The following is a 22459-nucleotide window of genomic DNA, read 5'->3' on the forward strand; positions in this document are numbered from 1 at the left end:
CTGGGGGAGTGTTTTATCTATCTACCTATCTTTATATCCAGCCATATGGCACCAATGCTAGGGTGGTATAGTTCTAACCTCAGTAATATTTGGTAAATATAAACTATTTTTAAAGTCCATTTTCTTTTTTATCCTCATTTGCCATCTATTCATTTGCTACATTTATTCACACCAGCAATCTGAGTGAAATAGAAAGTCGACTTCCGAAAGCAAAGCTGATAACTCTGTGCAAACATGAGTCTATCCTGAAATGGATGTGTAACTGTGACCATGGGATGTACCAGGCTCTGGTGGAGATTCTCATCCCCGACGTCCTTAGACCTATTCCTAGTAAGTTAAATGCAGACAAGTACGGATGCTTTTGTTCTCATACATTCCACCCAGAAAGTTTGGGGAAGTGACATTGCAATCTAGAATGATTCTAAATTCATTTAGAATTGCCAAACAGAAAACACATACACATACTATTACATAAAAGCAGCTTATAACAAAACGGAATAAAAGGGAAAAAATGATCTGTTTTCCAATCTTTTATTTTCTTTTTGATAAAAAATCCAACTTGTAAATATGACTGCCCTGATAAACTAAGAGTTTATTAAGAGTTTCAGGAACACTCCCGATCAGTCAACCATGTAAAAATTATTTCACTTGGAGACACAGTCCCCTTCATAGAGACAAAAATTATTGAAATCTGTAATTGCTAAGGCAACCTCTTTTGTGGTTGCTTTTGATTCAAAATGAATTTATCTTGATTTCCAGTGAAGTTGAATTCCTTCATAAAAGCACTTACTTTGTCACCTACATCATGTTAAGAACTACAAATGCAGCTTCCATTAACAGTAATGGTTAGCTGGCATTTTGAGAGAAAAATCTGTGTAACTACACAAGCATTGTAATCCCACTTTGAAGAAAATGGGAATAACATAGATAGGTTAGATTACTTCTTTAAGCAATGGTGCTTTTTAAACTACTTTGTAGCAAACAAAGCTATTTTCTACAAGTATCAATATAAATGCTATTATAGATGTTGTTAGAGGCAATTGAAACTATTTTATGCCAACATCTATGTGAGCATGTGCTAGTGACCTTAAATTTTAAAGAAACAGAGCAGTTTCTACCTTATATTGACATTAATAAAGTAAAAGCAATCATGGAGCTTATGAAATTGGCAACCATGTATTTCAAGTACACTGTTCATAAATAATTTGTGTTAAATTATCTAGAAAATATAAAAATAGGAATTTCATACAGGAAAAGATGAAGATACTAACATTTGTATGTTTTTATACTTTATTTTTTTCTAAATACAATAGTGGGAGGTATGAGTTCTTTCATATGTTCCATACCCTTTAAATAGATGCTTAATTGTACTTATATGTAACATCAATGAACACACATAAATTTGTACAGGAGTAAGTTTTTTAAAATCTACCTGACATTGTCTCAAAAGTTTATAAATTGCTAACATGTTTCACTATATCTGTATCAAGTTTCCTGACTAAAGATTGATTAGAAATGATGTTGTCATGGAAAATTTCACTATGTGAATTCTCTACTGATTTATGTTCTGGAATCTGATTTTCTCTATTTCTTTTTTTTATTGTTATTAAATCATAGCTGTGTACATTAATGCGATCATGGGGCACCATACTCTGGTTTTATAGACCGTTTGACACATTTTCATCACACTGGTTAACATAACCTTCCTGGCATTTTCTTAGTTATTGTGTTAAGACATTTATATTCTACATTTACTAAGTTTCACATGTACCCTTGTAAGATGCACCGCAGGTGTAATCCCACCTTTCCCCTTTTCCCTTTCCCCTTTCCCATATTCTTAGGTTATAATTGGGTTATAGCTTTCATGTGAAAGCCATAAATTAGTTTCATAGTAGGGCTGAGTACATTGGATACTTTTTCTTCCATTCTTGAGATACTTTTCTAAGAAGAATATGTTCCAGCTCCATCCATGTAAACATGGAAGAGGTAAAGTCTCCATCTTTCTTTAAGGCTGCATAATATTCCATGGTGTACATATACCACAATTTATTAATCCATTCGTGGATCGATGGGCACTTGGGCTTTTTCCATGATTTAGCAATTATTTCTTTCTTGCTCCCAGTGCTCTGAGTGAAAGTCTCTAGAGATGTTTAAAAGAAGTTGTACTGGGTAGCTTATTTACCCATGCCACCAACATAAAATTTCTCTCATGAGAGTTAAGAAGGAATGTCAGTGGGCACTTTCTTTTTTGAGGCATATTAACAACATCAGTATTCATTAAGCAATTCTAAAAAACGTTTTGCTTCTATATCAGTATCAAAGACTTGAACTTGTGAATTTAACAGTTCTCTAATTTAAATCTTGTATTAATTTTAGTTGACTTTAAGCCACATAATTTTAAATACACAATATACTTGACCTTTGTCTTTCGCTTAATTTTGATTTAAAAACCTGCATACTCTGTCACATAGTTGTCTCTACATTCAGCAGAGTACTTTTTAGTTTCTTTGAAATCACAAGATAGGTTAATGCACTACCCTCCCTACGGAATTTGGAAATGTAATTCCCATTCTACAATGAGGCTTAACAAAATAAAGCTTGAAATACAATTTAGATAGCTATATTCTGGTTGTATGCATTTTAATATTAATCTTGAGCAGGTTGAGACAAGTCAGCTTTGAAATAGATTTCAAATTCCAAACCATTCATTCATGAGCCTTTAAAAGTTGTCAGAGTCAATCTGCACAATTTTGTACTTACATGAATCCCTATGGAGAGAGCAAACTTAATTTTATTTTTAAAAATTGTATTTTCCTCACTACTAGTACTTCACTCTACCATTTTCTGTCCAGATGGGATTTCTTTTCTTAGCTTAAAAAAAAAGTCTACATATCACACTAATTTAAAGTCAGCTTGAAGCTCCTATATTCTAAAAGACATTTATCTGAAAACGCAAAAAAATTAATTGCGAAGTATTGTGTAAGGACCCAATGTGTAACTCTTAAATATACAATCCTAATTAAAGGTGGCCCATAATGTCAGTAAAACTCACAATTATTTAATATGCAGAATATATCTTTTCATTTTATAATCTCGTTTGCATCAAAATAAAACAAGACCCATATTAATTTTTTAAAAAAATAACACTTATATAGGTTCTTGGATTTTTTTCAAATTAAATAATTATTATACATTAATTGTAGGAAAAAAATGGAAAATACAGCTTGCCAAATTGAATCTTGAACAAAATTATATTGCTTCAAAAAGTGTTGTTAATTTTTTTTTCACTCTTTTTCATTTCCATTCATGCCTGCCCTCCATGATTCTAATATACAATGTAATAGAAAAATATTTTTCTTTCTTTTTTCTGTTTTGAATAAAGTGAGAAGCTTCAGAGATTCAAAAGATCAGTTCTAAAGAAATTTTCTGTCCAGTGTTTCAATGTTCGTGTTAGAGCCCACTCTTTCCTGTTTTTCCTAACCGAAATTTAGTCCTTTTCAATCTCTTCTGTCCAGCTTTAAGCAGTTAGACAAATCTTTTTTAAAAAACAGTTAGTTGTGTTTATTATTGGATTCATAAAAGTTATATGTTTTACAAATATCTTGAATAAGCAAAATTATTTCTAAAACTGTTTTTAACGAAATGGAGAAGCACGTCAGACTCATTTTAGCACAGAATGAAAAACCAAAGAATTTAATCCCATCATAACAATATTCTTCGGAGCCTTGCTAAAACCATAACTACTCTGTTTCTAATAGTAGACTTTATTTTGATACCTCACCACATTATAGGGAACCTACAGAGACTAATTTGATGTGGTAGGTGTTTCAAACATTTATCTATGAAATATCTAAAACTGCTCTCTACACTGCAGAGCCTTGGGCACAGAGGAAGTAGAACACTATTGACTGAATTACTTGTTGAACAAGAGAAGAATTCTGTCTCCTAATGTATAGCAATCTCAGTAAGCAGATTTCTTCTTATAAAATAGTCATAATCATCACTGATAACTGAGGATGCTTCTAATCATTTAATAAAATCTGTTGTAGGACCCATCCCTATTTCAAGTGTGAACAGATGTATAAAGTATATATAGGGTATATACAAAATTCTGTAAGATATTTACAAAATACTCTCTACATGTTGGCCGTGCTTTTTAAAATTTTATAATGAATATTTTGAAAATAAAATTACATTTATCTGCAGTTTCCCATTTTCCCCTGTGGGTGGTGATTTTAGGAGTGACTTTTGGGATACCCTGTAGGATGAACTATGTTAGGAATAGCTTAAGAATATTGGTTCTGTAAGAGTAATTTTGTCACACTGATCTTTCAACTCTACCTGCTAAGTGAAATGGAAAATAGTTATCCAGAATTTTCAAGTCAGACCATTTTGATTTTTAACCTTTTTAACAAAAAATGCAAAATAACTACTCCAATTCATAGGTTGTAAGTAAATAGATGCACAGAAAAAGAGAAAATGCTTTGCATTATTTTTCTTTTTAACTAAAGAAGTGAAAATAGGATAAGAACTTGAAAAAAAGTTAAAATGAAGAATTTACAAAGAAAGTATGTAGCCTTTTTAGCAGAAAACGGTTAATGAAAAGAATATTTTGTCCAGGATAGGAAGTTCCATAAATATATTCACAACTGGTATATGTTGCTATAAGCAAAAATGTTTGAATGTTTTTGTTTCCCAACAAAGTGTTATAAATATCTGGGGGAAAAGAGCTTTAAAAGAAAAAACCCCAAATAATAATTTTTGAATGTTTTAAAGAGTTAGGAATAATGTTATATAAATTTTCATCAATGAAGACAATATGAGTTCTGTTCTTTATCAGATGCTGCAGATGCATGTTTTTCCTTATTCTGGCACAAAGGTTAATGTTCTTTTGTGTCTTTTTCGTTCTGCTTTTGTTTTTTAACATTTAGGTGCCTTGACCCAAGCCATTCGAAATTTTGCAAAAAGCCTTGAAGGTTGGCTTTCCAATGCCATGAATAATATTCCACAGAGAATGATACAAACCAAGGTATACTGTGGGTCTTTGCTTTCTCTTTTGTGTTTAAGAAATTATTCTGAACAGTTAACTTTATATCCATCCTATCACATGGTAGGTATCATGTATACTGTTGATGTTATACTATATAGAATCTTTTAAAACTGATTTTTATATTTATATTTTATAACCATGTAATAAAGAACTTGCATAAGAGATACTGTTTGATGATACTTCTTTCAGACAGACTAGAGAAGTATTTTAAGTGTGATGCATCTCTAAGCCCTTTTCTAAACAATGTGTCATATATGTGTGTGTGTGTGTGTGTTTGTATTCTAAACTAGGTGTGAAAAGCATATAATCTATGTATGCTTACTTTGAAATATTAAAAAGAATAACGTAGGCCCTAGGCTGTTAAAATAGTTCCCATTTGAAGGAATTTTAGATTTTTTTAAATTCAAAAGTCCATGCAAATTAATGTTCCTTTGCTTTTTCAGGATGTTATGTTTTTTAACACTGGTGAATGCTTTTGTTAATCAAGTAATCATTTCTTCAGTGGAACAATTATCTCATAATTAATCAATATACCTCAGGAATGTGAATTATTTAGCTAGTGTATTAATTTCTAGTTTCCACCATCTCCTGCTAGCCATGTTACTTTATGCTAATCTAGGAACATATTCCCATGGCAAGTCTGGACTGGTTCTATATTTTATCAAAATTTTGGTACCAGAAATTGCATTTATGGGCTTTTCATCAGTGACTGTACTTACTATCAGACTCTAACAATATGCCATGTCTTTCAATCTAGGGACAAAGGTAGTAGTTCAAATAACTGATAAAGTTCTATGGGAACACAAATAGGTCCTGATTCTTTCTGCTTTGGCTTAAAGTTTACAGTAAAACCTCCTATCCCTAAAACATATAGAAGACAACATTTCATTGATAGGCCCCTCTAATATTACTGCTCTAGAGCTGTGCAGTCTGTGCCATAGGGCTAGCCACATGTGACTGTTTACAGTTGAATTTTAAATCAAAATGAAGTGAAATGAAAAATTTAGCTCCTAGTCATAGTACTACATTTCAGTGTTCAATAGCCCCATGTGGCTAGTGGCTACTATATTGGACAGCACATATACGATGCTTTTCCATCATCACAGAAAATTCTTTTTGGCAGTGTTGTTGTTGAGTATCATATTGAGGTACTATTTAATTATGATAGAGGAAAGTCAGTCACATTCATAACAGTACCTCAAATATCTAGGTGTTATCAAAGTGAACATGGTAGTAGTTCAACTGCAACATTGGCCATCTCATTGACCTCTATAGTTAATTTGGATGATTGGATGATTTATTGTGGTAGAGGGTGGCTTCTGCTCTTCTGCTTTCGCTGATAATGCAGGCTTTTCCCCACTGAGCACTCAATGAATGAAGAGCATTTACCCTGAAACAGAAAACAGCATTCCAACCATCATGACCTTTGGAATCAAAATGCCTAGATTCAAATCTTACCACTGTAATGGAGTTTCTATGCAACCTTGAGCAAACTACTAAACCTCTTTAAATCATAATATGTGTCTAATAGGATGGTTATGAGAATTGAACAACATGGTAATAGCACATAGTTTGGAAAAAGTTATAACACTTATTTTTGAGGGTATATGAGCTTCTTCCCAAGCTCCCTATTGTCCTAAACCATTTCACTGTTAACATGAGAACACTACCTGTGACTCAAACAAGCGACTGTTCAACTATTTGCTATCATTATACTCAGAGTGATTTAATGCAATATCTTCACATTCTAGAAATAATTAAATTTTTAACATTTTGTAAGAATTGGAAACATTAGATCTTCTGTGCAGGTAATAAATTTTAATGAGATATGAGATTTATAAATTTATCTAGATTGCTTTGGCATCATCTTTGATATCTTTCAACATAAACTGGTTCATTAGGGGTTCTAGTAGGAAACAAATGGTGCATCCAAAGGGAGAGGGAGGGATAACTATGGAGAGCTTAAGAAGAGTATTTCCAAAGATATGAATGAATTTGAGGAAACCAAGAATGAATGGTAAAGCCCCCTGGGGCTTGCAATAGTGGGATGTCCTAACCATTCTTAGGTTTAAAGGGATAGGAGTAAAATCTATAAGTCATAAGTCTTTCTCCCAGGACTACAATGGCCTTAAAAAATAAAAGCAGGCTCCCCCTTAAAAAAGGAAAATAGCAGAGCTTGTAGGGAATAAAAACTCTAACCTTTCTTCCCATCCTTCAGCCTCCTACCAGTGCCTACCATTGGTCAAACCCGGTCAGGAGCCAGAGGACAAGGGAAGAGGTTAGTGTAGTCCATTCAGGTCAGTCTTCCTGGGCACAGAGCAGGATGGAGAAGAATAGAAAGTAGATTTTGAGAGGCAAATGGAGATTTTTTGTATAGCCCCTATAAAGATAATTTAAATGTTTTAAAAGAATTCTTTTAGCTGTTTGCCTTTGATATGTTTATTAGTTATATATTTGCTAATAAGGACTATGAACACATTTTATCCTAAAATTACTCAGAATTCTATAAAATAAAGGTAATAGGGTAAATCTGAATGGTAGTTCTCTGAAATGTGCTTTTTAGTACAATTTAAAAAGGAAGGATATATAGTTTGGTTTTTCAAATAAGAATGAAATTTTTAATCTGCCTGGTTTCTAGTTGACTGTCCTGAAAAATATTTAAGAAAGGAAGGAAAACCAACATTTTTCCTATTTCCATTGCCTGTCATTTCTTACTGTGGGTGAGTAGTTATTTGCAAGACTGGTTTAATTAATACTGCACTCAGATGTGGAAGAATGTGGGCGTTTGTTTTAGTCTTGACCTCAAGCTACTCAAAGGAAAATAATACTTGGTTTAGAGATTTTGATGCTATAGTTTACAAGTAAACTATCTTCACCAAATGAATTTGAAGTGTCAGAGGAAAGCATTTAAAATTTGGCAAGGGAAAAAAAGATCTGAAGATTGCAGTGGCTTTTTTTTACTGGAGGAAGAAAAAGAAATCCCAACTTAATTGGGTTTCTTTGCAGGTTGCCGCTGTAAGTGCCTTTGCCCAGACTCTGCGAAGATACACATCGCTCAATCACCTGGCCCAGGCAGCTCGTGCAGTGCTTCAGAACACTTCCCAAATCAACCAGATGCTCAATGACCTCAACCGTGTCGACTTTGCCAATGTCCAGGTACTCTGTTTCCTTATAAAAAATGTCTGTAAAGGAAAGATACCCAATTTTTTCTTCTTAATTAGGATCATTGAATTTCTTTTTGATGTCTCATCTGTACACAGACAGCATCTATATTTACAACATTGTGAAAGTGAGGAATTTTACTCAAATGTGATTTTCCTTTTCCAATATTTTGTGGTTGATACTACATTGGTAATATCTATAGAATCTGATATTAATATAAGATTAATAGTCCTAGAAGGCAACATAATTTATTAAACAGGGTTTGCTGAATAGTTGATGATAAAGATCTTAGTCATTGAAGTTAGGCGAGGAGCTAAACATTTCCATCTGCCAGCTGTGGGATCTTGAGCAAGTTTTTAATGTTCTGTTAGCATTACTTTTATTTCTGTATTTGCAATCCTATGAAATATTTATACAAGTGAGTTTCTCCCTGGTCATGAACACCAACTTTGAGAACATTTTTGCATATACATGGCCAATTATGTGTCTGCCATACTACTTACCCTCCACCCATCAACTTTGAAACTGCCCTTTCTCTTCCTCTATCTTCACCTATAAAATTTTTCTGGGTCCACTCTGACAGTTATTAGCCCTGAAACCTGTATGATTAAACATCTACCTCCAAAACCACATTTCTTTCTTCAGAGGACCATGAACCCAGTAGTGAGTGCTCATTTCCCAGTTCTGTTTATTTTAATGAGTAATCTCTTTTTCAGGATAGCATATTTCATCTTTAACTCCTTTCTTTTCTTTTCTTTTCCAAACTTTACCAGGTTTTCCCAGAGTCCCTGCTTCCCATTCCGCCTTTATTACTCAGCTCCTATTCATTTTGGAGTTGTCCCTGCCTCTGTAAGATTAACCTCAGCAAGACTGACAAATACAAGAGTAATGTTCTCATAGTAAGGAAACTTCAGTTAAAAACAATTAATTAAATGTGTCAATATTACAGTGCCATAAGAGCTTCAAAGAACTATGAAGTTCCTTTCAGGATATCCATAAATCTCTTTTCACCACTATATTCCCCTCTAATTAAATCTTTTCTTCATACAATCAAGATGATTTTTCTATTGCAATATAATTGGTTTTCTGTTTCATTTAATTAATATTATTACAATGGTATTAGTCTCTAATTTTTTGCATAAGTAGTTTTTGTCTACATTATAGGCTGAATAATTTCAGGTGGGCTGACTTGATAACCTAACTATTGCACACACTTTTGTTTCTATGTTTAAAAGCCATTCTGATTTTGACGTTCCTGAGTACTTGTCATTTTGGATATAATTATTTGTAAGCTGAGAACATCTTTAAATGTTCATCCTTATCTTTTTAAATGATAGTATTGAAATATCTAAATTTCTTTCACAAGCGACGGTTTGCAGTATATATTTGCACTCTAGTGAGTAGTAAAATAAAGTATGATAAAAAGTAGTTTGAAAAGACAAAAACATGCTGTGGTTTTATTTATCTAAGTTAGGTTTTAGATTATTATCTTCTCTTGGTAAAACTAACTGCCAAGTAAATAGTTTGAATTAATGGTAAAAAATGAAGTTAAATTCCTCTACAGGTACCAGTAAATTCCTCCTTCCCATTACCAATGCACAAGCAACCAAAAAAAAAACCTCCTAAAATGGGAATGAAGTTTCAGTTTTGCAAGATTTTTAAAAACGCATATAATTAACACTGCTATACACTTAGAAATAGTTAAGATAATGTTACAAGTATAACAATAAAATAGTGCTTACACTGATGGAAAGAACAAATCAAAGTACTCTGTTACTTTCTTGATGCTTAAAATTCTTTCACGGGTACTCTAATGGACTCTTTTTCTGTTGACATATAATAAATGTATACATTAGTGTGATGTGGTGTAATGTTTTGATGCATGTAAACATTGTGGAATGATGAAATCAGAATAATTAGTATATTATCACCTCTAATATTCATCATTTCCTTGTGGTAAGAACATTTAAAGTTATCTTGGAGGTATTTTAAAAAATAAATTGCTATACAATTTGACAGTATGTAGATTTTAGATATTCTTATGTAAATCTGTCATACAGAAATAAGTACAAAAGTAAGCAAAGATGTAATATACAAGATTGCTAATTCCAGCTTTATTCATAATAGTAAAATGCAGGAAAAAACAAATGTCTAACTGTATGGGATTGGTTATGTAAATAATGGTATATTCGTGCAATGAAACAAATTCATTCATTGAACAATAAGTATAGCCTCACATTTACTTATGTGGAAAAAGAATTTAGTGGAACTAAACAGAATAGTAGAATGTATAATATGATGCTTTTTTTTAAAACATTTATACCATGTATGTGAATAAGCGTATAAAAACATACATATTATGAAATGTATATGTAAATATGAAGTTATTATAAATATATTCACATATATTTGAATATTTGTATATATTGTGATAAAACATATTCATAAACATTTATATGCTTGTGAAAAGCTTGAAGCATTATACATCAACATATAGTTATCTCAGTGTTGCTATTTGGGGTTTACTGTTTTGTATTTTCAGGTTTTTTATAACTATTTTAGTATACTTAAAATATATATTTAAAAGTAATATTTAGGAGGTAACAGCTGAAAGAATTTATGATTAATTAGATAAAAGAATGAAAGATAATGGATGTTTTAATTAGCTGAGATATAGAAGAAATAGTAGGTTACCTTGGGGAAATAAAATGAATTGAAATTGGAGTATTTTGCCTTTTAAGTGTCTCCTGGTTGAAATGTCCCTTGAATAGGTGAAATCTATAGGACCAGCAGAGATGCTGGAACTTAGAGGATTAGACATTTATGTAGCTAAACTTGTCAATCTGAATGAACATATCCCCTGAGAGCATATAAAAAAAAATGTTATAGACTCTCTTTTCAGAAGAATGCATATATATTTACGAGGTTTTATATATAGCATCAGGACCTTCACAGACAGCCCTCCAAAGAAGCCCAGCTTGAAAAACATTATCTGGATACAGTGAACTCGGCTTAAAATTTTTTGTTAAATTTTATTGTTTTAATATTATACTTAGAAAAACTGAGGCCCATATGGATCAAATTAATTGCTTGAGGTCAGGTTGACTGAGGACCTAGACTAAAATCCATGTCTTCTGACTCAGTAAAATATTATATTACCAAATAATTATATTTTGACCTTAACAGGATAGTTGTTTTTTTTTTTTTTTATCAATCTTAGAACATGACACTGGAAATATCATAAGGCTAAAAAATAGCCTTAGAAGTTTCTATTTTTATTGCCATTACCAAACATGAAACTTCCTAACCAGAACTAGAAGGGAAATGGTAGTAATCAAATTTTTGACAGGAAGCATGTCTACATTTTTTTTCAAGAGCTTTTGCTGTTGTTGTTATTGTTATTTTCAGTTCTCTGAATTAATTTGTATTCATAGTCCTGCCTCTATACCCTTTGGGATTTCTGTTCCCCATTCATAAAACCCATAACAGCATATGCGTCTACCTAGTACTAGTCAGTGTTGGTTTCAGTTTTAATCTTGAGGGACCACTTTTGGCCAATTGAATATATTTATCCATCTGACTTACCTTAAATCTCAAATGAATTGGTTTTAAAGTTTTAACTGATGGAGGTAAAAAGAATTTTGAAGGCATTATGAAAACTGAATAGACTGAAAGACTCGGCCTACTGTAGGTTCAGACTTCCATTTTTCTTAAGTTTAGTTTTTCACATAGACAGGATAGCTAATGTGGAAAAACCAGGTTATATATCACATGACTTTATTTACCAAAATAAGCAGAGAGAACCATTAATCCCCTAAAACTGATAAAGATGGTATCAGTTTCCTTAACAACCGATAAGTAGTTGTTCATTTTCCTGATTCACTATTTGAAGCTTTTATTATAATGTCCCGTTCTTGCATCTGGTCTGTGTGATAAAATTCTATTCAAAAAAGAAGTGCTGAGTTGAATTTTTCCTTTGCTTTGGGTATCCTGTCCCAGGAGCAGGCTTCCTGGGTGTGCCAGTGTGATGACAACATGGTTCAGAGACTAGAAACAGACTTCAAGATGACTCTTCAGCAGCAGAGCACCCTGGAGCAGTGGGCTGCATGGCTTGACAACGTGATGATGCAAGCACTGAAACCCTATGAAGGAAGACCCAGTTTTCCTAAAGCTGCCAGGCAATTTCTGCTAAAATGGTCTTTCTACAGGTATCTTAATTTTTCCTAAGCTTTCTGCTTCATATTCTGCAAGTGTGTGTGTGTTTCTCAGACAAAAGAAACGAGTGAAGGTGTCATTTTGTGGAAACTCCTTGTAACTATCTTCAGTCACTCAAAGATTACATCATGGAAATGTACCTGAAGATTTAGGGAAATAAATTTTCTACTAGGAAAAGAAATCCTCTTGCACAGAGCCCTAGATGTTCTCAGATAGGAGCATCTGAGGTTCCAGTCAAGATAGTGGGCTCAGCAACAAGTCAAAACAGAGCTACAGTTGTTTCTCCTCCCTCTGGCAACAACACATTATGTAGGCCACTTTCTTCAGGCCTTATCAGCACTCTTTCTTTTTGTTCTGTTAGTTCAGTGATTTTCAAACTGTGGTCCCTACACCAGTGGCATCACTAATAATTAGATGGAAACATGTTCGAAATGCAAATTCTTAGGCCTCACCCTAAATCTCCCAAATCAGAACCTGTGGAGGTAATGCCCAGTAATTTGGTTTTTAAAAAGTACTTTAGGTGATTCTGATACATACTCAGAACCATCTAGTTACTTTCTTAATTTTAGCAATTACAATGTTTTTAAACCTGGCTGCCAGGTTTTAATGTTTAAAAAAAAAATCCTAAGCGCGCCCCAGAACCTACAAAATCACAACTTGTAGGGGTCAAGAGGTAAGTAAGTGAGGAGGAGTAGGGGCACTCAGAATTTGTCTTTCTTTTTTTTTTCGTTTTTGGCCAGGGCCCGGTTTGAACCCATCACCTCTGGTATATGGGGCCAGTGAACTACTCTTTTGAGCCACAGGCGCCGCTCGGAATTTTTATTTCTTTCAAAAAGCTCTCCTGGTGATTCTAATCCACCACTGGTAATTTAGTAGTCTGTAACATGGGTTATTAATAATATGAATCACTTTTTGACTAAAATAATACATATAGAAATGTATGTTTGTGTAGATAGAGAAGCATCCAGGCTTTCTGATTAGATGATATATGGTATCAAATGTTGGGATGAGCTGTTCATTGATATATGATATCAAATGTTTATTCTCATATTATTATCAATGATACCTCATTGATATATGATATCAAATGTTTATTCTCATAAACAGCTCTGCCACAAGGGTTAAAACAGTATTTGTGACCTATGTGGGTCAGCAATTATACTATATATACATAAGATAGAATTGGCAGTTGGAATTCTCTTTCATAAGTTAGGTAAGGTATATTTTTAACTGTGGCATTTGTTCTTGTGATGAGAGTTTTTTGTTTTTTTGTTTGTTTGTTTTTCTTGCTACTTTGAATAAAGCCGTGCCCTGTTGCTTTGGGTCTAACAGCCATATCTACTCTGAAGTATAGGCAGTTTCTAATTTAAGTTCTATGCAGCCATGCACATAGCAGAAAGTACTGACCATAGGACAACTCTTGACTGTGGTCTGGCTGAGTACACTACGGTCCTCATCTGGATATTATCAGCGAGTTCAAAGATAGTTGTGAGAAGGGAAGGTATATAAATAAATAACAGAATTTAGGAATTAGTAGTACTTGTGAACCCAGTAAACCCAGACTGTAGGATTCCCATCTTGTTTTAATCACCAGTTAATTATGATGGTAGTTGCTTTGGTTTTTATTTTAAGTCACTCTTCTTTCTCAACTGACTGGGTCTAATTTTTATTTCTTAAACTGAAGTAGAAGTATAGATCCATTATATATGTTTAATTAAGAGTTAAATTAGTCTTCCATTTTGAAAATAGCTTTCTAGTATGTAGCCCAGTGGCCAGTACAGTGAAAGAAAGCTAGCCAGTTTTTACCGTTGTTTTGTTTTTGTGGTGGCATAATTCCACATACTGCCTTTCATAAATGTAATCCCTTTAGCTCACTTGATTAGAGAAGCACATTGTTAAGATGCTGTCTGACTCTGTGAGCTGCTGGTATGCTCCAGTGAAACCAGTGCTAGGTTTGGATCTAGGCATTAATAAAAAATGTATTGATGAGAATCATAAGTTTTCCCTCCATTTGGGGGGGAAGATTTGAAAAGCACTGACACATTGTTCTCAAACTAGAAGCAATAACAGTAGTAGTGATAGAATTCAAAATTTTAATTTGGGAACATTAGGATTTCAGATATCTTCTCAATTGCTGGAGTTAATTTTTTATTCATTAATTTTTCCACAGAAAATAATATAAATGGTATATGTGCTCCATGAGAGATTGATGAAACAACAGTAACACTGACTCACTGTTCCAAAACTTACATGACCAAAGACAGTCCATCCTCCACATGAGAAAAAGCAACGTTTTTTTGTTTTGGGGTTTTTTTTGTCTCTCTCCACCCCCCACCCCCCCGCCTAACTGCTTTCTTATGTTGTTAATGTCAGACTTGCCCTTACTCTTTCCTATGGGATTTTTCTTTCCTATATTTAGTTGATATCATTTTAGAAGTAAACCCTTGGAGCTTTTGTATCCACAGAGATCTGTTGCAGGTATCTTGAAAGGAGAGAAAATTACCGACTTGCATTTCTTGTTCTCTGCAGATAGACAAACCCAGTAGATCATCACTTGCCTGCCCTCTGTCCTCCCTGCACTGGGGATAATTGGCTTGTTATTATTAGACACTATTATAGTTATTATTTTCATTTCAAAAAGACTTGAAGGCATATAGTTCAGGGCCCTGGGAGGAAAGGCACATTCAGACATGCATACCTCCTGCTGGTAGACAAAGTCAATAACTTAGAAACTTAAGAGGCTTTAATATCTGTACTGTTTTTTGCTGAGACTTAAGAACATATTGAAATAATGAAAACTGCATTCACAAACTATCAAAGAAGCAGAATTAGAAACATGTTTTTGGCATTGCAAATGCCAAAAATTTGTAAACTTGTAAAATCCATTGTAAATTTGGCAGTCATATACACAGACCCTTCATCTTCTGAAATCAGATACTTAATCTCATAATTCGTAAAATTCTGTGTATTTATTTACATGCGTAGAAATATAGACATGAACTGGCAGAGCATCATGATAGCAGTTGATACACTGCTGCAGGTGTGCTCTGCTTCAACTCGGGGGCTCTCTCCCTGCTAACCTGGCTTTGAAGGACTAAAAAAATCACCACCTTTCTTGGACAGAAATGGAAAAGTTACATGGGCCATTTCTCAGCTTGTGTGTTTTTGGATAAGGGTAGAAAGCATTTCTCAAGGGTCACCCTAAAGGTTATCCAAATATCCCATCTTAGGGATAAGATGGAATGCATAGCTTTGATACCATGGCTTGAAAGGGGGCACAGGGAACTTGGTATGCCTACAATTGAACAATATATGAATTTTCCAAAAAATAATGCTCTTTTTTTCCCTTTAGAGACAGAGTCTCACACTGTTGCCCTGGGTAGAGTGCCATGGCATCATAGCTCACAGCAGCTTCAAACTCCTGGGCTTAAGGAGTCATTCTTCCCTCAGCCTCCTGGGAGTACAGGTGTCCACCACTATGCCCAGCTAGTTTTTCTGTTTTTAGTAGAGATGGGGTCTCACTCTTATTTAGGCTGATCTCCAAATCCTGAGCTCAAGCAATCCACCTGGCTCAGCCTCCGGGAGTGCTAGGATCACAGGCATGAGCCCATGAGTCGCCGCAGTCCGGCCAATAATACTCTTTTGGAATTATTTGTAATTCCTGTTCAGAGAGGAAGTTCACATGAGGGTCACAGATGTGGTGCTATCACTTTATTAGAAAAGGTGTGATGCCTAACAATTGCAATCAATGTAACCTGGCTTATTGTACCCTCAATGAATCCCCAACAATAAAAAATAAAATAAAATAAAATAAATCCACTATTAAAAAAAAAAAAAAAGAAAAGGTGTCATGCATTCTCAACTACTCAAGGGCAGATTGAATATCATGTGTTAAGATATATGTTTCAATTTCCACACCATGAGTTATGAAGATAAATACACAAAGATATTTTTCATCCATTATAAAATAATTAATATTTACAACTCTGGTTTTAAAAGGAGTTAAATTCACAGTGACTTAGCAACGTGAAATTCAATGGAGTCAATTTTGCAACATATCTTCCATAAGTCTGAATTAGACAATAGGATTCCAGTTAAACTGTTAATTGTGCCATTTAATACTTGGCATGTAGGGCAAAAGCCCACCACAGAATAAAGTAGACATAGCATTCATCAGTGCAATTCAACCGATTCTTTGCTAAACATATGACAATAATTTTATGACATACTTAACAGTATTTTAAAAAAATAACTAGGTATTATAATCAAAACTCAGCAGATTTTTAAAAATTTCCCAACAGAATTTAGTATTTCCTGTACATATTATGCTAAAATAAGAAGATTGTCTAACTATTAAAAAGTTTCTAAAATAATGAGAATAAAATTCAAAGACCTTACCGTGGCCTATGAGACCCTACATAGTCCAGTTGCTCTGTCACTAAGCTTCTCTTTGCTCACCATCCTCCAGTCACATTGTCTTCCTGGCTGTTCTGTGTGTACATCCGATGCAGTTCTCCCTCAAAGGCTTTGTATTTGCTCTCCTATCTGCCAAGAACACACTTCACCTGTGTGTTAAAATGGCTCATTTGCTTACTTCAATCCAGTTTCCACTCAGATAGCAGATCCTTGCAGAAAGAATTTTCCTGATATACTCACTTAAAATGCCTGCCCCCCCCAATCTTCAATCTCTTGCCCTGATGTATAGGATTTTTCACTATTTAACTTTACATTTTATATCTGCTTTTTATGTTTATTGACTATCTAGCTACCAGAATGTGAACTTGTTTGAAACCAAAATTTTGTCTGACAAGACAAAAACAATATCCTGGCATAGAGTAGGAACACAATATTTTTATTGAATGAATAAATGTGAATTGTCTTAGAAAAAATTGACTTTGATTTCTATAGTGATATTATAAAACTTATTATGAACATTCTCCTTAGCCACTTGTATGATTTCGGGATTATTATATTTTAAGAGAAATATAAATTTGAACTTAGGAATATATGGGGAAATAATTCATTTCATATCTGTAATATTTAGCCCTGCAAAGACTTATTGATATCCAGCTGATTTGGTATTGTTTTTCTATATTATAATAAATGTTGTCTTCCAAAAAATTTTGTTATGAAATTAATATGTATTCACATTTAAAATCTAGAAAATACAAAAACTTTTCACAAAATAAAGCTAAATCACCCATAATTTTACTACATAAAATAACTACTTGTAAAATGTTGCTTTTAGTGTTAAATAAAATTGGGATGCACTTGTTTATAATAAATTATTACCTATATTTTTTCTTAACATTTTTTAAACATTATGTCTTAAGCATTTTTTTCTTATTAAATATCTTTAGAAATATAATTTTCAGTGTCCTCTCAGTATTTCATTAAAAGTGTCTTACGCATTATGCGTTATCTTACTCTCTGATTTTTGAACATTTAGATGGTTTGGGTTTTTATATTTTTTTGGAGACAGTTTTACTTTATTGCCCTGGGTAGAGTGCTGTGCCATCATAGCTCACAGCAACTTTAAACTCTTGGGCTCAAGTGATCCTCTTGCCTCAGCCTCCTGAGTAGCTGGGACTACAGGCGCCTGCCATAACACCTAGCTATTTTTAGAGAAGGGGTCTCTCTCTTGCTCAGGCTGGTCTCAAACTCCTAAGCTCAAATAATCCACCTGCCTCGGGCTCCCAGCATGCTAGAATTACAGGCATGTTTCTGGTGTTCTGAATATAACTAAAAAAAATAAAAAAAAAAAAAAACTTGGCTGGGCTCCGGTAGCTCAAGCAGCTAAAGTGCCAGCCATATACACCAGAGCTGGCAGGTTCGAATCCAGCCCGGGCCTGCCAAACCACAATGACAACTACAACAAAAAAACAGCCCGGCATTGTGGGTGCCTGTAGTCCCAACACTTGGGAGGCCAAGGCAAGAGAATCATTTAATCCCAAGAGTTTGAGGTTGCTGTGAGCTGTGATGTGATGGAACTCTACCCAGGGTGACAGCTTGAGGCTCTGTCTCAAAAAAAAAAAAAGAACTTGAATGGTTATCTTTATATACAAGTACATACATCTTTGGATAAACTCAGGTAAATAGGTATGAATGTTTTAAAGTGACTAATACTAGTTTAATAACGTATTGTTTCAATGCTAATAAAGTATTAGATATTCCCATTTATTTAAGAAACTTTTTTTTTTTTTAACTGTGTGCTGTGTGGAGAATTCTTACATAAATGGCTCATGTATTTTGCCTCTTTAACTTAATATTGTATCATAGATTTCTTTCTATGGTATTCCCTGTATGTCTGCCTCATTTTTTTAGCGATTGCATAAATATCTATATGTAAATGAACCATAATTTGTTTAATCAGCATTCTACCTAGTGGATATTTAGTTTTTCCCTCTAGTTTCTCATATATATAAATATTGCTGCAGTTAAAACTATTTTTTCCATTTGCGTAAATTTCTAGAATTAGATTGCTAGTTCAAAGATTTTGACATTTTAAATGTTGACAAATATCACCAAATCCTGCCACGAAAGTTTTGTGAATTTATACTAATAGAGACAGTAAAGGAGTATTCTTTCCCCCAAACCCTCTGTAACACTGAGTCTTTTAATCTCTTACAGTACAATAGGTAATGTATGGTATCTTACTTTAATTTTTATTAATTTTGAATAAAACGAGTCATTTTTTTGTATGTTTGTTGGCCATTTGTCCTCTTTAAATTTCAAAAATCTTTATGTATCTTCAACAAGATAAATGCAATTAGGAGCAAATATTCTGTTCCTGCATAACTTTAAAAATTGCTTCAATTTTGTGTTACTATGGGTTAAAAACTGTTTTATGACATTTCATTGTTATTTCTATGTTGTTTTGCTTTTTTAAGTAGAGGATTTTTTGCTTTTTAAAATTTTTTCCATAGGAAAGGAAATGTCAACTATCTATTATATTACATTCATAGAAATTATTTTTAGAAAATAGGTAATGTGTCACTGCCTTTTAGGAAGGACATGAATTATAAACAGAATGTTATCACATATATTTGCTGCATAAATGAAAGCTATTTTTAGGAATGCACTTACAGAGTTTAAAACTTGAGGAATTCGTTAAGTTATTTGACTAAAGAATCATCCACTAGAACTACTATTTATTATTAACTCTAATAGATGTAGCAGTGTAGTAATGGGTAGTTGTCTTAAGATCTCACATATATTATCTTCTTAGTCCTTAAGGCTAATCTTTGAACCTTCCAAAACATATATCTGATCATAGTCAAGATCACATAGTACTAATGTGGGTCTATATAACTCTGAACTCACGGGATTTTTTTGTTGTTTTTAGTAAAAAGATCCACAGAAATGAAGGGTCCTCTGCCACGATCATATAGCCCCCAGTCCCCATTCTTGTTGCCATAAACAAATGAGAATGAGAAGCTCAGCTTCTCTTACTCTGTATATTATAGTCATAATCAACTATATTTGAGTAGTGTTTTATACATCCATAAGTTGATTTTTCACACCCTTTAATTCATTATATCCTTAAAATAACCAGGTAAGTTAGAGTAAAAACGTTGTTTTTATTTTCACCCAATAGGAAAAACAATCTCAGGGAAATAATTTGTTTGAGGTCAACCATCAACTAATGAAGAGCCAGAATCACAATCCAGGGTTTCTGAGTTTAAAGATGTACAGTCATGATCTGTCACTTGCCAAGTTGAGTGTTGAAAAATGAAACAAAAGCAAACATACAATCTTTTGAAGTTTAGTAATATGAGCATATACATTTATAGGATTTTGTCTCTCTTTCCTAAAAATAATACTGGTTGTTTAAATGTTAGTAATCCAAAAATCTTTAGAAAAAGGTCACTAATTGAAAATGGTAAGAAACACACTCACATCATTCTAAGTGTGAAGTGTATGAATAAGCAGCTCATGATTGACATGTTTTTGGTGAAGCCAAGATTTTATTTTGAACTCATTTCCATTTTGAATGTAATGGAGTTTATTATTAGCATTTTGTTAATAATATTGTCCATATTTTGGTATCATATAAGTTAAATATACATCTTTCAGAGAAATGCATCTCTTAATTGATTTTATCATACTTATTTCTAATGGAAAATTACCTTAATTGAAATGGAAAAATTAATTTAAATTCAATGAAAAACAGGAACTATTTAATAAATTCACCTCCCGAAAAAACTTACTAGAATCCCTGTACATACTCATTTAATTCTACATTGCCACATCTGGGAATATGGCTTAGTATATTTTGTACCCTTTGTTTGGCATAAATACATATTTTTTCCAAAGTATACCACAAAGGTCATTGTCACTGAGAACAGAGTGCCAACCATCAAGGTTTTTTTTACTTTAACTTTCTTTTTCATATGGTAATGTGGGGTTGTCAACTTTTCAAAACTCTTTCATATCCAATTCAGATCCATTTTTGACTTTAACAGAATCAGCAGACTTGCTTATGATGGTAAGATGATATTTCCTGTTAAAGACCTATTTAGCTCTGATAAGGATCAAGTCTTAATTATAACCCTTTTAAATGAGTTGAACCAACTGCTTTCAATAATGAAGTCATCCTATGGCAGGTTCCATGCTATATCAACCATATAGGTTCCCAACTTGGCTTCTTTTTAAGAAAGACAATATTTTTAACTCTAATTCTTGACACTAATATAGCTGCATATGTGTCTTTTTTCTTGGAACAGTTCAATGGTTATTCGGGACTTAACCTTACGCAGTGCTGCCAGCTTTGGCTCTTTCCACCTGATTCGTCTACTCTACGATGAGTATATGTTCTACCTAGTAGAACATCGTGTTGCTCAGGCAACTGGAGAGACACCCATAGCAGTCATGGGTGAGGTAAGAGAAGCTAAAAGAGCTATGACCCACTGGGCTTTTAAAAAAGAACTTGAATTATATTTCAATCTAAATAGATTAATTATTGATTAAAACCATGGTTCTTAACCAAGTGAGCCTCAAGCCTAGAAGGGGCTTTGAAGGTTTTGTAAGGGGTCCTTAAATTTCTGTTCATATGTACTTAATCAAAGGATTCTAAAATTATAGATTATATCAGGTGAAAGCTCATGGACTGTTTTGATATAATGTATAGGTGTCAGTGTAAAAGAAAAGCATGAGAACCTCTGGACTAAAAAAAAAAAAAAAAAAAACTTTTGAGTAGGAAATAAGAAAGATTGATGCTTCCTGATAAGGCATTGCCAAGGGAAAAGTTAAATATGTACTTTGTAGACTCCTGTTCCCAGTCCCCAAGAACAAAGTGAATTATTCTATTTTAAAAGGGTGATGATGATAACTAACGGATTTTTGTAAACTTACTTTGTGCCAGGCACAGTTCTAAGTTTTATACACAAAGCAAAGCATTTAACACTTAACTACTCTTTGAGATAGGTTCTATTTTATCCTGTTTTACAGATAAGTGCTGAGATTAATTCAGAAAGCTAAGGCACAGAGAAATTAAGTCATTACATAGATAGTAAAGGATGGAGACCTTTTTCAAAGACGTGGTCTGATTTTCAGACTCATGCTTCTCACCACTAAAGATGTAAAAAAAAATTCTTCTTCATAATTTCTGGAATTAATCAAAATGGCTTATCATCAACAAGTGTCAAAAAGCTAAAAATCTAAAGTTAATATAAACAAGGGTTGGTTAATATAGTGAGGGGTAGATGGAAATGTTCAAATGACTCAGAACTGGCTCATTTTGTTATACTGAACTGGGGATACTTTATACTTTGCTGGATTTTTCTAGGTTAGAAAAAATTACAAATTACCCAAAGCAATAAAGAAAAACATATTTTTAAGCTATGTGTATGTGATTATTTAAATAAAAGGGTGAAAATAAATATGAATTGATGCTTTTCCTAGTTTAATTAACATAATAAAGGTGTAAATAATGAAATTCATTAAAATACTCGGAGAACCTTGTAAGTAATCTAGTATAAATAAAGTGCATGTCAAACTTGTTCAGAATGTTGTTTCAAATTTTCCTCTTTT

At 33.2% G+C, this 22459-nt stretch overlaps 1 protein-coding gene across 2 annotated transcripts in view; it reads left to right on the forward strand.

The window, feature by feature from the left end:
- Positions 1 to 22459, forward strand: part of RFX3 (regulatory factor X3) — a 293053-nt gene that overhangs the window by 242520 nt on the left and 28074 nt on the right. For both annotated transcript variants that reach the window (XM_053573811.1, XM_053573820.1), the window contains 5 exons: positions 176 to 330; positions 4932 to 5029; positions 8057 to 8206; positions 12212 to 12420; positions 21154 to 21307. In XM_053573811.1, the coding sequence (XP_053429786.1) occupies positions 176 to 330; positions 4932 to 5029; positions 8057 to 8206; positions 12212 to 12420; positions 21154 to 21307 (766 nt within the window). The remainder of the gene's footprint in view (positions 1 to 175; positions 331 to 4931; positions 5030 to 8056; positions 8207 to 12211; positions 12421 to 21153; positions 21308 to 22459) is intronic.

The sequence above is a fragment of the Nycticebus coucang genome, chromosome 2 (assembly GCF_027406575.1).
Source record: "Nycticebus coucang isolate mNycCou1 chromosome 2, mNycCou1.pri, whole genome shotgun sequence".
NCBI lineage: Eukaryota > Metazoa > Chordata > Mammalia > Primates > Lorisidae > Nycticebus > Nycticebus coucang.